The sequence below is a fragment of the Haliotis cracherodii genome, unplaced genomic scaffold, assembly GCF_022045235.1.
Source record: "Haliotis cracherodii isolate W230 unplaced genomic scaffold, xgHalCrac1.p SCAF_11, whole genome shotgun sequence".
NCBI classification, from domain to species: Eukaryota; Metazoa; Mollusca; class Gastropoda; order Lepetellida; family Haliotidae; genus Haliotis; species Haliotis cracherodii.
In genome coordinates this window covers 5,809,309-5,823,277 of record NW_027266266.1, presented here as the reverse complement: position 1 = coordinate 5,823,277, position 13,969 = coordinate 5,809,309, and the positions used below count along the sequence as shown (strand labels likewise).

General features: G+C 40.0%; 1 protein-coding gene across 2 annotated transcripts; it reads left to right on the top strand.

Annotated features, from left to right (window-relative positions):
• Positions 1-4,727: 4,727 nt before the first annotated feature.
• LOC139455296 (sulfotransferase 1B1-like) lies at positions 4,728-13,532 on the top strand. 2 transcript variants are annotated; one of them, XM_071236849.1, is made up of 6 exons: positions 4,728-4,988; positions 9,052-9,251; positions 9,346-9,669; positions 10,406-10,464; positions 11,032-11,215; positions 12,847-13,532. In XM_071236849.1, exons 1-6 carry the CDS (start codon positions 4,954-4,956, stop codon positions 12,960-12,962), a joined length of 918 nt encoding a protein of 305 aa, XP_071092950.1. In that variant the 5' UTR covers positions 4,728-4,953; the 3' UTR covers positions 12,963-13,532. The 2 variants fall into 2 exon arrangements, with proteins under 2 accessions (XP_071092950.1, XP_071092949.1); XM_071236848.1 differs by having other exon boundaries at positions 10,361-10,464.
• The last annotated feature ends 437 nt before the right edge of the window (positions 13,533-13,969 follow it).

Below are 13,969 nucleotides of genomic sequence, written 5' to 3'. Positions count from 1 at the left end.
ACGGCTCCGGAGCGGCTCTCTTTTGTTAGAGTGTGCACGGAGACAGCAGGCTATTAATCTTTTGAAATGTACAATCTTTGCAAACACTCAAGTTGTTGTCTCCGAACACCGAACTTTGAATTCGAGTAGGGGGATCATCCGCGACAGAGCACGTTCGTTGTCTGGCAGAAATGTCTGAAGAAGACATTCTTGAGGAACTAAAAGGACAAAGCGTCACGTCGGTGAAGCGTTTCACTAGAAAGGATGGGGAGAAAATTGTTCCAACAAATACATATTTGTTCACTTTTTCACTTTCAACCATTCCCCAGTCTATAAAGGCAGGCTATTTAAACATCGGAGTGGAGGTGTATGTCCCCAATCCACTTCGGTGTTACAAATGTCAAAAATTTGGCCACGGCTCCAAATCATGCACTCGTCCTACTGTTTGTCACTGTTGTGGTTGCAATCATGACGGTTTGGATTGTACAGCAGACCTCAAATGTATTAAATGTACGGGTCAACATGTAGCATCATCCAAATCCTGTCCTTTTTGGAAACGTGAAAAAGATATTTTGACTATCAAATGTTAAAACAACGTGTCTTACCTTGATGCTAAAAAACTCCTTGATAGCCGGACACCTTCATCAAAACACTCCTATGCTGCTGCTGCTGCTGCCACGGCTGCCGCTACAGTCTCTAGCCCTTCAACCAGTAGATCTATAGAATGTCAGACTGACTTGACTTGGACATACTCTGAACATCCGGTATCTATGACTACAACATCCGAGAGTCAGACAAATCATTCCGTCAGTCCATGTGATATATCTTTAGCATCTCAATTTGTGACTCAGGCTGTGGCCCCATCACCACCAACTCCGGAAATACCATCTTCTGTAATGTCAGCTACAAACAAACCATCAACGGAAATGGCAAACAAACAAAAGAAAAAAATAAAGTAAAAAAATTACAACAAAGATCCCCACTCTCACTGAAACATCTGTAGATGTTCATAACTTCTTCGAACCTCTTGAGATGGATGTTACCCCATCTTCACACCACAACAATATTGGTGACTCATCTTCAAATTCACGTGAGCGATCTCCTACAGAACCACCATGAATGATTCTAATCTAATTCAATGGAATTGCAGAGGACTTAGGCACAATTTTAATGAACTGCAGTTATTAACAACAGATATTTGTCCATCAGCAATTTGTTTACAAGAGACGTACCTAAAAAATACAGATGAATAAGATTTAAGGCAGTATAGTTCCTACCATTCCTTCTCTCCTCCAGGAGATAAAGCTACTGGAGGTGCTTCTATTTTGGTGTGGCGGGGCGTTGTTCACAGTCTTGTTCCGCTTGACACAAATCTGCAAGCAGTTGCAGTTAGACTTACACCGCATATTGCCTTCACACTTTGCTCATTATACATTCCTCCTTCTTTAAATCTTCAGTGAAATGATCTACAAAAACTATACAACCAGCTCCAAAAGCCCTCTGTCATCATGGGTGATCTAAATGGGCATAATCCTTTATGGGGAAGTTCAATCATTAATCAAAAGGGAAAAGTGATCGAGGATTTTGTTTCCTATAATGATCTATGCATCTTTAATGATGACTCCGACACTTATTTACACCCTGCTACAGGTACATATTCATCGTTAGATCTGTCTTTGACGGATTCAGTTTTGTGAGATGAATTCTCCCGGTCAGTCCACGATGACCTATGTGGAAGTGACCATTTCCCCACTGTGCTTAAACCCATCCATCCCACTGATGATCCACCTTCACCTCGATGGAATTTTATGAAGGCTGATTGGCTTTTAATTCAATCTTTATGCAAAGATAAATTACAACCTGCATCTTTTCAGAATGTTATTGACCCAATTCAGTTGTTCTCAGATCAACTGAATGCAATTGCTGATGAATCCTCTGTCAACCCACGTGTTCGTAAACCATGGCCATTCAAGTAATACTCATGAATATATTTTAAAAGGTGAGGATCCTCCATTCTGCATCCCTTGTGATGAAAGAATCACGGTCAAGCATGTCCTGCTTGACTGTGTTGATTTTTCCATCACAAGGGATAAGTATTTCAAAGTTTAACTATGAAGGACCTTTTAACACAGGTAAGTACTCATTTTATTCTTGAATTTTTAAAGGAAATTGAATTAATTCATAAATTTTGATTGTTATGTTTTGTAAATAAATACATTCATTTTATAATTGGCTGAATAAATCAATAACTGAGATTGTTAGTGGCTATATCCTCGAAGGGGGTTTAAGTAGTGTAAAATTATTGTCCCCCTGAGGGGGTATGTAAGACCACGTCTTTTAAAGTATATTTATTTCAGCCACGTTTTTATGTTCGTCCCCATGGACCCTAGTGTGGTGATCTACCTTCAGTGTTTGGCGATCAATAGCCCGTTTGTATTATGTATTGTGCATTGTTCATCTTTTTATTGTTCCATGCTAGTTTTATATTCATATCTGTGATATTCTAGTTTGTTTTACTGTCCTTCGTTGACAGGTTTTTATATTGTCAAAATGTCTTTATTTTTATGTATAAATTGATCTCGTCACTATATGTCACCAGGTGTTAGCGAAAAGTTGAGCGTATTTTGCATCTGTATTTTGTATCCGTATTTTGCGTATTTGTGGCATCGTCACAAACACATGCAAAGGCAAGTCAATTGTTCACAGAAACAAAAACACGGAAACACATTCGAAACATGTTTAAACGAGTTCAAATTCGAAACAGGTATAAACATGTTTAAACGAGTTCAAATTCGAAACAGGTATAAACTTGCTTAAAATCTAAACATGTTTAGATTGTTTGGATGTTGTGTTGAGGCTATGAAACGATAGCTCATTTCATGCGTTTGGATAATATTATGTGGCAGTGTAATTTATTGTTAAACTATGATTGTTACTGCATTACATTGTCATTATAATTGCAGTGCAGACATGCGTATTGATTTGTAAACCTAGTTCATTTTGTGATGCAATTGTTAACTGTATACCATTTGTTGGTTGTTTGTTCACACTATGCTCTTTTACTAACAACTTTCTGGGTAAACGTATTCTTTGAATTTGGGAATCAATACAACAATAGGACACAACACACCTAATCATGTTTACATTTTTACAGTGTACCTGATCCATACCATAGCAATAAACTTGCTGCACGGGACCACGCCTATATCTCCATATTCACACTCACATTCACATTCAACATGGTCTCAGATGGATAAGACTGAACGTCTATGATGTAAGTTCTTTCAGAAGATTATATCTTTCCTGACTTATGTCTCAGTACTAGAGGGGCGGTCGGGTAGCCTAGTGGTTAAAGCGTTCGCTCGTCACGCCGAAGACCCGGGTTCGATTCCCGACATGGGTACAATGTGTGGAGCCCATTTCTGGTGTCCCCCGCCGTGATATTGCTGGAATATTGCTAAAAGCGGCGTAAAACCATACTCACTCACTCTCAGTACTAGTCATTATACACACGTGTGTTTACTGGCTGAGTCTATGCATTGTTTTAAGGTAACCCCTTTGCATGGGGAGGCTTCACTGTCCTGGGTCATTGTGATCTGTATCTCGTCAACACTGGCTTATGTTCTAGGCTACTTCACTACTGTTGTGGTGTTGAAAGTACATGTACATGAACATGTACCACTCTCCAAAACTCACTGCTAACTATGTACAGTTCTGCAAACACACGGCGGTACTTCCGAAACACTTTAATTCGGTTGGCACGAGCGGTCATATAGCTGGAATATTGCTGACTGCGGCGTTAAGCAACAAACAAACAAACACAAAATTCGGTACGCTTGTGGAATTACCGCAGTAAGTATGCAGAACTTCCTTATGGCACTGGTCTGGTATCGCGCTAAAGTCGATAAAAAAGCGAAGTGGATACATTGAATTAATTTCAATAAGATATTAGCTAAATTTCATAGTTCCATCACATGTACAAAGTGACATTGCCTCTAACACATGATTCGTATCATTTTCCTTTTCAACGGAGAGGCACAAGCTAGTAGGGCACCCTCGCACACCCTCTCGCCCCCTCTCTCGCACACCCTCTCGCCCCCTCTCTCGCACACCCTCTCGCCCCCTCTCTCGCACACCCTCTCGCCCCCTCTCTCGCCCCTCTCGCCCCCTCTCTCGCACACCCTCCCGCCCCTCTCGCCCCCTCTCTCGCACACCCTCTCGCCCCTCTCGCCCCCTCTCTCGCACACCCTCTCGCCCCTCTCGCCCCCTCTCGCACTCGCGCGCCTGGGGCCCACCCTGCCCAGAAATACAAACTTTGCTGAAACACGCCAGGGTCGGTCACATGTGTTGGTGAGAAGGTAAGCGTGTCCTGCCCCACCGATGGCACCATAACAAACACATTAAAGGCGCGCCAATTGTTCACCTGAAGAAATTCGGGAACATGTGGTACAAGTCAAAATAGGGAATTCGCACATCCTTTATGGCACTGATGCGTCAAACCCAACGGAAAATGGGCAGCCTCGCGTTGAAGACATTCACTCGTCACACAGAGTTCCCGTTCCCCAGTTTATAACATTTGTGAAGCCTATTCTTCTTGTGTCCCACGTTAAAAGAAATATAAAGCGTCAAAATTACTGCCGTGTACATGGTTGTTTAACAAACGATTACGAATCACGTGTTGCAATACGGGCAAAGGGCAGAGTTCAGAGACTAGGAACACACCATGCAAAAAATGTGACATAGATGATTGTGTTGGAAGGATGTGTGTTATGTAGCCAGGCATTGTTGAACGGAACATCGCCTTTTTTTAGCATTACCCGTTAATGTGACAGCGGTAATATCAACCCGTGTGGCTGTGACCGCTAGATTATTCAGGTCACGACAGCTTCAGCCTTGTAAGCCAGACCGGAATCTCGCCGAGTGTACTGGCTCTCGCGTGACGCTTGTGCGCTTCAGGTACAGTTGACATCCAACATGGCGGCGCAGTTCGACATTACGAAACTGATGCAGTAAGTGACCTTTCATCCAATATATGCTGTGTGATGCTTTGTAACATCGTTAGTACCACTTGTGACCTTCCGAAGCTGCATTATATTGCACAGAGTACTTAGTAGTCATTGTAGACTAATTCGTGTCTTAAAGGGGCACTGATCTAACGCCATTCCCCGGACTGGTTGTTGCCTTTGTTATTGTTTTTTTCCCCGTGAGTACCCGGATGATACGCAACGCAACTGAGCGTGATCAGAGACTGGGCTACCGTCTGCAAGGACAGCTAAATAAACTTGGAAGCTGGAGGATATATTTGTTTTATCATATAATGGGTAGGTTTCTCGGCAGGATAAAGCCAACGGATAAAAACGATATCCGTTGGGGTCATATGCGGATAGAGATGCAAATATCAAAGGTCAAGTAGGGACTACTTTCACTGTTTATAAACAAACATGGCGTCGCCCTCGTCATTTGGCGATCGAGTCAGAATTAACCATCGGGAATCTTGATAAACTACAGGGATAATTGCTATCATTATCAAAAGAACAGTCTAATACACTGAAAAGCAGTGTCTAACTGTGAAGTAGATAAGGCATTTTATAAGTTTTGGCAACTTTGGAGATATAAATTTCGAAACAATTTTGCGAGGGCACGAGGCCTAGCCAAGCGGGATCAGTAGCCATATCTGTGCTTGTGTACATCTGACTACACTTCTTAACGTTATGACAGGACAGACCGACTGTCAACAAGGTCTGACTGGCCGTGACGTCTCAGAGACTAGGGTTAGAGTAGCTTCCCTTTGACAAAGGGCAGTTACTCTAGTTAACAGACCGATTGATTGCCGCAAAAGGCCATTAAAAACAATTGTTGTGTTGCGTTTATGTTGCTTCGCCACTGTATAAGAAATAGATTTCAGTTGGAACTATATTGCCTTTTGTCACTGTCCGACTGACACGTCACTTACCCTCTGACGTCATAAATATTAATGCGCGCATTGCAGGAAAATTCGCAATGTTTCGGTTATGTTTGTGAGAGAGGGAAAGCGATTTTTAAGCACAGAATTAAAGAATGACATTATATGATAAAGAGGTTATCACGCTTGTGTGTTTGGGGATGGTAAATATCCTGTATTAGGAATAAACACTATGTATTTAGCTCGCCAAGGCTCGCTAAATACAATGTTTATTCCTAATGCAGGATATTTACCATCCCCAAACACACTCGCGTGATAACCTCTATTTACGCATTTTTGAACACTGGTTGGTTAACTGTGAACTATAAAGATTTCGACAAAGGGCGCATGTTAATTAATTTCTTCAGCCTAAACAAACAGACAAAAAGAACGGCGGAGCTCATCGGATGTTGTCATTTGGAAATATCCCCAGATGGTTATAGTTTAATAATAATAAAAAAAGTATCCATGCAGTGAAAGCATTTTCGGATTTCGGATTGCGTAGATTAAAACGATTACTACTCCCTTGTTGTCATTCACGTTTTCTGGTATAACCCTACACTTGTGTATTTGTCGTCATTCACTTGATGCTCAGTTAATGAATTTATTACAGGTACAATTAGTGGTAGCACCACTTATATTACCCGACAAAGGTTCCCATTTGGCATTTATTGTGTCTGGGCTAATTATTCAATCTAAATCCAGGTTTGAAGTGAGGTTAAATGTGTGTTATGTAATATGTACGTGGCAGCCCAGCAAGAGGTGAATGATCAGTTGATTTACTTTTTTTGTACATCAACCGATTGTTCCTAATCATCATTGTTATCTGTCATCATTGTTGCGCATTGTTATCTGTCACTCAATGGATTTATTAGGAACTGTGGACGTTTTGAAAATAGTTGTCACGTGGGCTTTCTCAGCCGACCCTTGAAACTTGACACCTATGTGAAACACCTGAAACAATCCAAGTGATCAGTTGAGAAACGAACACGGATTATAATATCCCGAAACGATATATATCTTTTAAAATATTCGATTGTTATAGTGACACGTGACATCGAATAAGTTTCTTTGTACAGCTGCAGACAAGTGGGATATTGTTCCTTTGTGTGGATATTCACGGATACATTCCTCGAACAAGTAAGCTGCCTAATATTTACACACATAAATTTGGTAGGTTGTAATTATGGTATGTGCATTTTGTTTTCCTTCATTTGCTGTAGCATTGAACCGATCCGTTCTTGTTTCTCTACGTCTTGGTTGGGTTTAATTCTTCAATGCGCGATAGACGTTTTCACAAGTCTTTTCCTTTGTAAGCGTGTATATATTACCGTCAATTTGTAAAATGTGATTCTCTCAGGCAATTTATAAAATGTGTAAATATTTCAGTCATTTTGACTAAAAAATCTGTCCAGATTGACTGAAAAAGGGCCTTAAAACATCACAACAGATTATTATGTAGGATTAGAAGCCAAACAACATAGAAATGTACTTTTCAACGTAACATTTTCAGTCTCTTGGTGATGACATTAAACATCAAAATGTTGGGAATTCGTTATCATAATGATACAGATGGAAATGTTTTTCAGTCACTTTGTAAAATAACTGAATATTGAGGCGTTTAATAAATTTTAAAATGTTACACATTTTGACTGTAACAAAATATACACACTATAAAAAAAGCAATGCTCAGGTAAAATATTTACTTTGTGTTGCAAGCAAAAATAGTGTAAACGAAAATCGCAAAATTACCAAGCATCGTCACCATTACCGATGCTACCCACAAATATACCTACATTTCCTTATTATATCGAAAAACTGTATTTCATTTTGTTCATCAATGTGACCATACGCCCTTATTACTACCCATAAAAGTGACTAATGCGCTTACGAATGGCGCAGCAGAGGTCGCGAACTTGTCTAGATTTCTGCTGTACATCTGGGTACTAAACTGGAAAAAACAATAACAAGGGCAACAACCAGTCCCGGGGAATTGCTTTAAATCAGTGCCCCTTTAAATTGATATACCACCTACCGTGTCTTAAATTGATATACCGCGGCAGAGCGTCCGCCCGGAGAGCGGAAGGTCCAGGTTTCGATCCCCGGCCGCGTCATACCAAAAGACGTTAAAATATGGTACTTGTTGTTACCCTGTCTGGCGCTCGGCATTAAGGGGTTAACGCAAAGACTGGTTGGCTCGGAGTCAGTATACTGTGTCTGAGTAGGGTATTCATGTTAAACTGCGGCATGGTATATCAGTGGGCTAGCACTATAAATCAGCATCAGTCCTGTCTAGTACAAGCAGCCACACACACGCGTGCATGCACGTCGCTATATAAGTGCAGTAATCTTGGACACAACGTTAAACCCAATTTCACCCCACCTGAACTCACCTTAAATTGATATGCAGAGTTACACCCTTTACACATTCGTCGGCCATGGGTTCAAATCCCCAATTCGGCTTTTGCTATTCTGTAGAGTCATTTCTTTACTGATGCACAAGACCTGCATCACTCGTGGATCTCTACAAATATTATGTGAAAGTGAGTGAGTTGAGTATAACGCCTCTTGTAACAGTATTCCAATCATATCACAGCGTGTCAGCTTAATATGGGAAGAAAGCCCTAAGTGATGCAGGTCTTAGACGTTTACTACTTCGGTGAAACCCACGAGCACGGGTATGGTGCTGACAAACCTAGAAACATAATTGGGGCGAACCGGGATTCGAACCCACAATCATAGATTCTGGCGCGCCCAAGGGACGCAACTCTGCACAGCGAATCGCGGCACCTTAGACGACTGGGCCACCCGTGCCCCCAAGTACCTTCACCAAGGACGGCAGAAACAAGGAGGAAGACGGTGCAATGATCACGTGAAACCCCGTTGCGTTATGCAGGATCGTTAATGCAGCACATTATTCAAACGTAATTAGTAATTTACGTTTGAATAGAACACCCTTTTATTTGGTATATAGTATGTTGGTAAACAACCGCGACATTTCCCGTTTATTACTTTAATAGTTGTCATCCCATTGTGAAATACAATGCACTGTTCATGGATCACTGCAAGTAGGAAAGAAATGAGTCACAGGAAACTATATCGTTATCATAAATATTTTGGATGCTTTTCAGAACGATCCCAGGCCTGGATGTACCTGACCTTAAGAACTCCAAAGGACACGGCTTCAACTGTTTCCTGTATGATGGCCTGTATCTATTTCCACCGGCCACACTCATATTGAAAGGGAAGAGTCCTATTGCAGGTTTACAAAGTATAAAAGAGGCTGCAATGAAAGACGATGATGTCATTATCTGCGCATATCCAAAATGTGGTAGGTACAAGATTCCTTAAACAGATATAATTACAATGGATTAACCTTATTGTTTAACAGGATTATTTCCAAATTTTGTTTTATACTTTCTAAGGTACTCATTGGTTATGGGAGGTCATTGAGATGCTCAAAAGTGGGGTCATTGAGTACAGAAAGGAGACAAAAGAAACCCGGATGATGGAAATAATCTACAAAGATGGAATAGACGCCATTCCTACTCCTCGAGTCCTGAACACCCACCTCCCTCTGCGCATGCTCCCTAAACAGGTCGTTGAGAAGAAGGTCAAGTGTATCCAGATCATGCGCAATCCTAAAGATGTCTGTGTGTCCTATTTCAACCACTACAGAAATATGGTACCACCTCTTGGGTATGAAGGGGACTTTGCTGAGTTAACAGAAGCATTTGTAACAGGCAAACGTACGTATGCGTCTTCCGTTACCTATGTTGATTCAGTGGAGGCGTGGTTAGTGAGACTTATGTATCAGTATTTCTGTCCTGCAACATGTTTGTGATTTTATGCTTTCGCCTGTTCATAATATGTTGATATAAAGAAAGCTTTCCGTTCTGAGAGCATCCACCCGGAGATCAGAAGGTCGGTGGTTCGATCCCCGGCTGCCTCATACCAAAAGACGTAAAAAGATGGTACTTGTTGTTACCCTGCCTGGCGCTCGGCTTTAAGGGGATAAAACAAGGACTGGTCGGCTCTGAGTCAGTATAGTGTCTGAGAGGGGTATCCATGTGAAACTGCGGCATGGTATCTCAGTGGGCTAGCACTATATAACGACTAGTACAAGTAGCCACGCACACACACGCACGCACGCACGTACGCAAACACAAACACACACACACACACACACACACACACACACACACACACACACACACACACACACACGTTCATGCGCGTCGTTGTGTAAGTGCAATAATCTTGAACGCGACGTTAATTTTTTTTTCTCATCTTACCTTACGCTGACATGCTGTCAAATAACTGAAATATTATGCAGAACGTCGATATTCCCAACGCACTCACTCAGTATATCCGGCTCAACAACTTGACAATGGGTGAGAGAATCGCTTAACATATTAAGTTATCATTTACCTGTTACAGTGTGTTTCGGGTCTTACTCCGACTATCTGTTAACATGGAAGGCAGAACTGGCAGGATCACCAGCAGTACCTGTGCTCGATCTGGTGTATGAAGACATGAAACATGTGGGTGATGGTCTGTACAGTCGTCTGTCGTTATGTTGACGCTGTTTAACTTCAATGAGTGTAGCATGTTTCCAGTATGCGTCGTTATGTTGACGCTGTTTAACTGAAGTCTCCGACGTATCGATTTATTACTATATATTGATCAGATCCTCTCTCAATGAGCGCCTCCATTTTGTTTGAAGCAAATGCAAGTGATATGAAAGATGGAATCTGATTGGTCAATAGGATCGACATAGAAGGGACATAACTCGCAATAGCCACTGGGTGCGCTACGACCGTGCGTGGAAGTTCCAGCGTAATTCGGCAAGGGTAGAAACAAAACATAACTTTTTTAGTTAAAAAACATCTTTTAGTTGAGAGGGATTGCATATGTCAAAATTGGAGGCCATGGAGATATAGGTGTAATATTCATTTATTTTCTATTTGTATAATGATCGGTTTTAATACATTACTCAGACAGATATGTCCTCTGTTTCATCTCTTTATTACTGTTATACCAACTATCCATCACAGAGGAGATCCATGTCAGATCAAAAATACATTACACGTCCACATATCTGCTTCCAGGATCCTGTCAAGAGTGTTAAAGACGTCGCCAGATTTCTAGGCTTGACAACGACAGACCAGTTCTGTGAAGACGTTGCGTTTGCTTGTTCCTTTAAAAAGATGAAACATACTGACAAAGACAGGAAACTTGGAACTGCTATTGACATATGGAAAGAAGGATCAGAAGGAACATTTTATAGGAAAGGTGGGTACTGCTGACTGGGCTTTAATTCTGCCACCATCTACCCTAACAGAAACGACTATGGTCAGAAATACATTACAAAGACCTGCCACATAAGGGATGAAAATCTTTCTCATTGCCCAACGTGTCAAAGCTGGTTCTTGACCCTTTATCAGAAATACATTACCTAGTGTCGGCTTCAGCTATTTGAATATAAACGTTGGTCAGCATTGTCTTGAATCATATCAATATTATTATTCATTAGAATTAAAATGTTTTGAACACTAAATTGAAGATTTTCATACGTCAATGTTGTATTACATGAACATTTTCCATACACCACAATCTACAGCAAACCAATGTTAATCAAAGCAATCCATAATATTTTAAAATATTTTGGGAAAGTTCAAACGAACGAAGAGGTTCAGGATGAGCGTTCATTCCACGTTCTTACCAAGCTTGTAAATGTAACGTTTGTCACAATGCATCGGAACAGTTCAAGAATTAGTGAAATTTTATCTTTAATGATTTTTGTCTCCAAGAGATATATTATTTTTGGCTCAGTTGGCGTTGGCATTAGCGTTTGCATTGTCGTTGGCGTTAGCGTCGGCGTTCCAATCCTATTCCGAGCCATAACTTCATTCAATGTTTTACAATGAAACTTTGCATATGTATTCCTCATCAGCCTTTCGCTATTTTGAATATCTAATTTATTTTACTTTGTTAACTTTCACGGAAACTTATTAGGACAGTCTCAAAACAACTCAAACTAATGAATGTTTTTGCATAAAACTAGACATGTGAAATGAACACATGCTCAACTATAGCCTTTTCTGATTATTTTCATTTATTCTTTTTAATTTCTTGTGTTTCCATGAACAAAATGGAAATTCTTAAGAGTCTTTCTACTAAGCATAAAACTGCTGGTTGTTCATTGTGGGTACATCTACTCCCCACAATATAATCGGTCATCCAAACTGCTGTTACAAGTTCAACATCTTTATCTGCCATAAAGAGTCAAAATGGCATCAGCTGTAATGCTTTATTCATTGATGCATTAATAACAATCTGTACCAGTATTTTTTATTATCGTTTTTCGGATTTGCAAACACATTTATTGTAACAACTTAAACTAATCCATTTAAAAGGAGGGGTAGACATTTGTTTTATGAGTAAAAACACATTTTTGTTGCGTTTATGCTTTTAATATAAAGATGACAGTTAGGTCCACTTTTTTAGATCAATGAGTGAAAGTCATGTGAGCTTAGGTCGTGGCTAGTTTGACGGTTGGGCATATTTGAAAATATATTTATGGCCAATACGCGGTCATCTTTTTTCAAAATGTAATGGCATTTGAGATATGTGAGTGAGTGAGTGAGTGAGTTGGTTTTTACGCCGCTTTTAACAGTATTCCAGTTATATCGCGGCGTGTCAGCTTGATGTGGGAGGAAAGAGATAAGAAGTTAACAGTAGTGCGATATCTTATGTTTTTGCTTGTATTTGGCCATGCTCTAAATTATCCTATATGTTCTCCTTGTTAAGTGGCTGTATTTGAGTGGCTGTCTTTTGAGGAGTTACAATGCTCCTTGATCAACTTCGTTAAGTGTTTTACTTGATTAAAAATTACATGTTATAAATACACTTTTCTGATCTAGGTGAAATTGGTGACTGGAAGAATTGGTTCACAGTGGCAGAGAGCGAGAGATTTGACCAAATGTGGAACAAGAAGATGAAGGACTCTGGATTTAAGTTTACCTACACACCTGTTTGAGATCATTCCAACGTTTTGACTGTTTCAGGAAGTCGGATTTATTGTGAAATCTGTGAAATAGCAGTCATTTGTATAAATCTCATGTAATACATCTTCGTGTACATGTATATATACGGAAACCTTTTTGTCATTAGATAGCTTCAGTTTTAGCACTTTTCTGTCCAAATAATAAATCGATATAAGAGACAAAATCCATTTCACAATTTAAGAAATCTGTGCTTAAATTAGAGTCTATTGTATGACACAGAAAGCGCTCGTTAAATCTTCGCGACCAGCATCTTCACCATTATTCATTCATCAGTAAAGGAACATTACTGGTAGTTCCAATGGTGTGTTACGGTGTCAGGTGGTGGCATATATCATTAGAATTAGGAAATTAATTTGTTACACAATCTTACGTAGTTTGTATTGGACGAGAATTTCTGAAAACTTTCAAAACCTTTATTGATGATTTGATAAGTGCACGTTATGATGTTTTTTTGGTTGACGTCGTCAGACAATATAGAGCCGATTTATTCGACATGTTTTCATACGAAATTTGTTATGAAAGGTTTCAGAATAATAATTCAATAAAACTGTTTTATATTTCAAATATTTGTTTCATTATTGTCATGTATTCATGTGCATGTCACAATGTTTAGGAAAAAAACAGAACTTATGCCACATACCGGCGAAAATCGTTATAGTATGGCAAAATATTGCATAAAAGAACTATTTTGTTATTGTTTTTCACGCATTAACTTGTTTTATGAGTGTAATACTTCGATGAATGCAAACAAAATAAAAGCGAAAAAAACGTTTCCATATCTGCATTAAGCAGAGTCGATTCTACGATTCCGACTGTATCATGAGCATGTGTTTCTGAATCCCAATCAAATGATGATGATACTAGGTGTTCACGAAAAGGTGAGTGTATCCTGCCCCACTGGTGGCACCTGTCACAAACACATGCAAAGGCAAGCCAATTGTTCACAAGAGATTTCACAGGAACATACGGTACAAATCAA

Bases quoted from the DNA above. Each gene is read 5' to 3' on its own strand.
- LOC139455296 (XM_071236848.1), top strand. From the start codon at position 4,954: ATGGCGGCGCAGTTCGACATTACGAAACTGATGCA. The intron at 4,989-9,051 runs GTAAGTGACCTT...GATGCTTTTCAG, and splicing joins GACATTACGAAACTGATGCA to AACGATCCCAGGCCTGGATG. The intron at 10,465-11,031 runs GTGGGTGATGGT...ATCTGCTTCCAG, and splicing joins TGTATGAAGACATGAAACAT to GATCCTGTCAAGAGTGTTAA.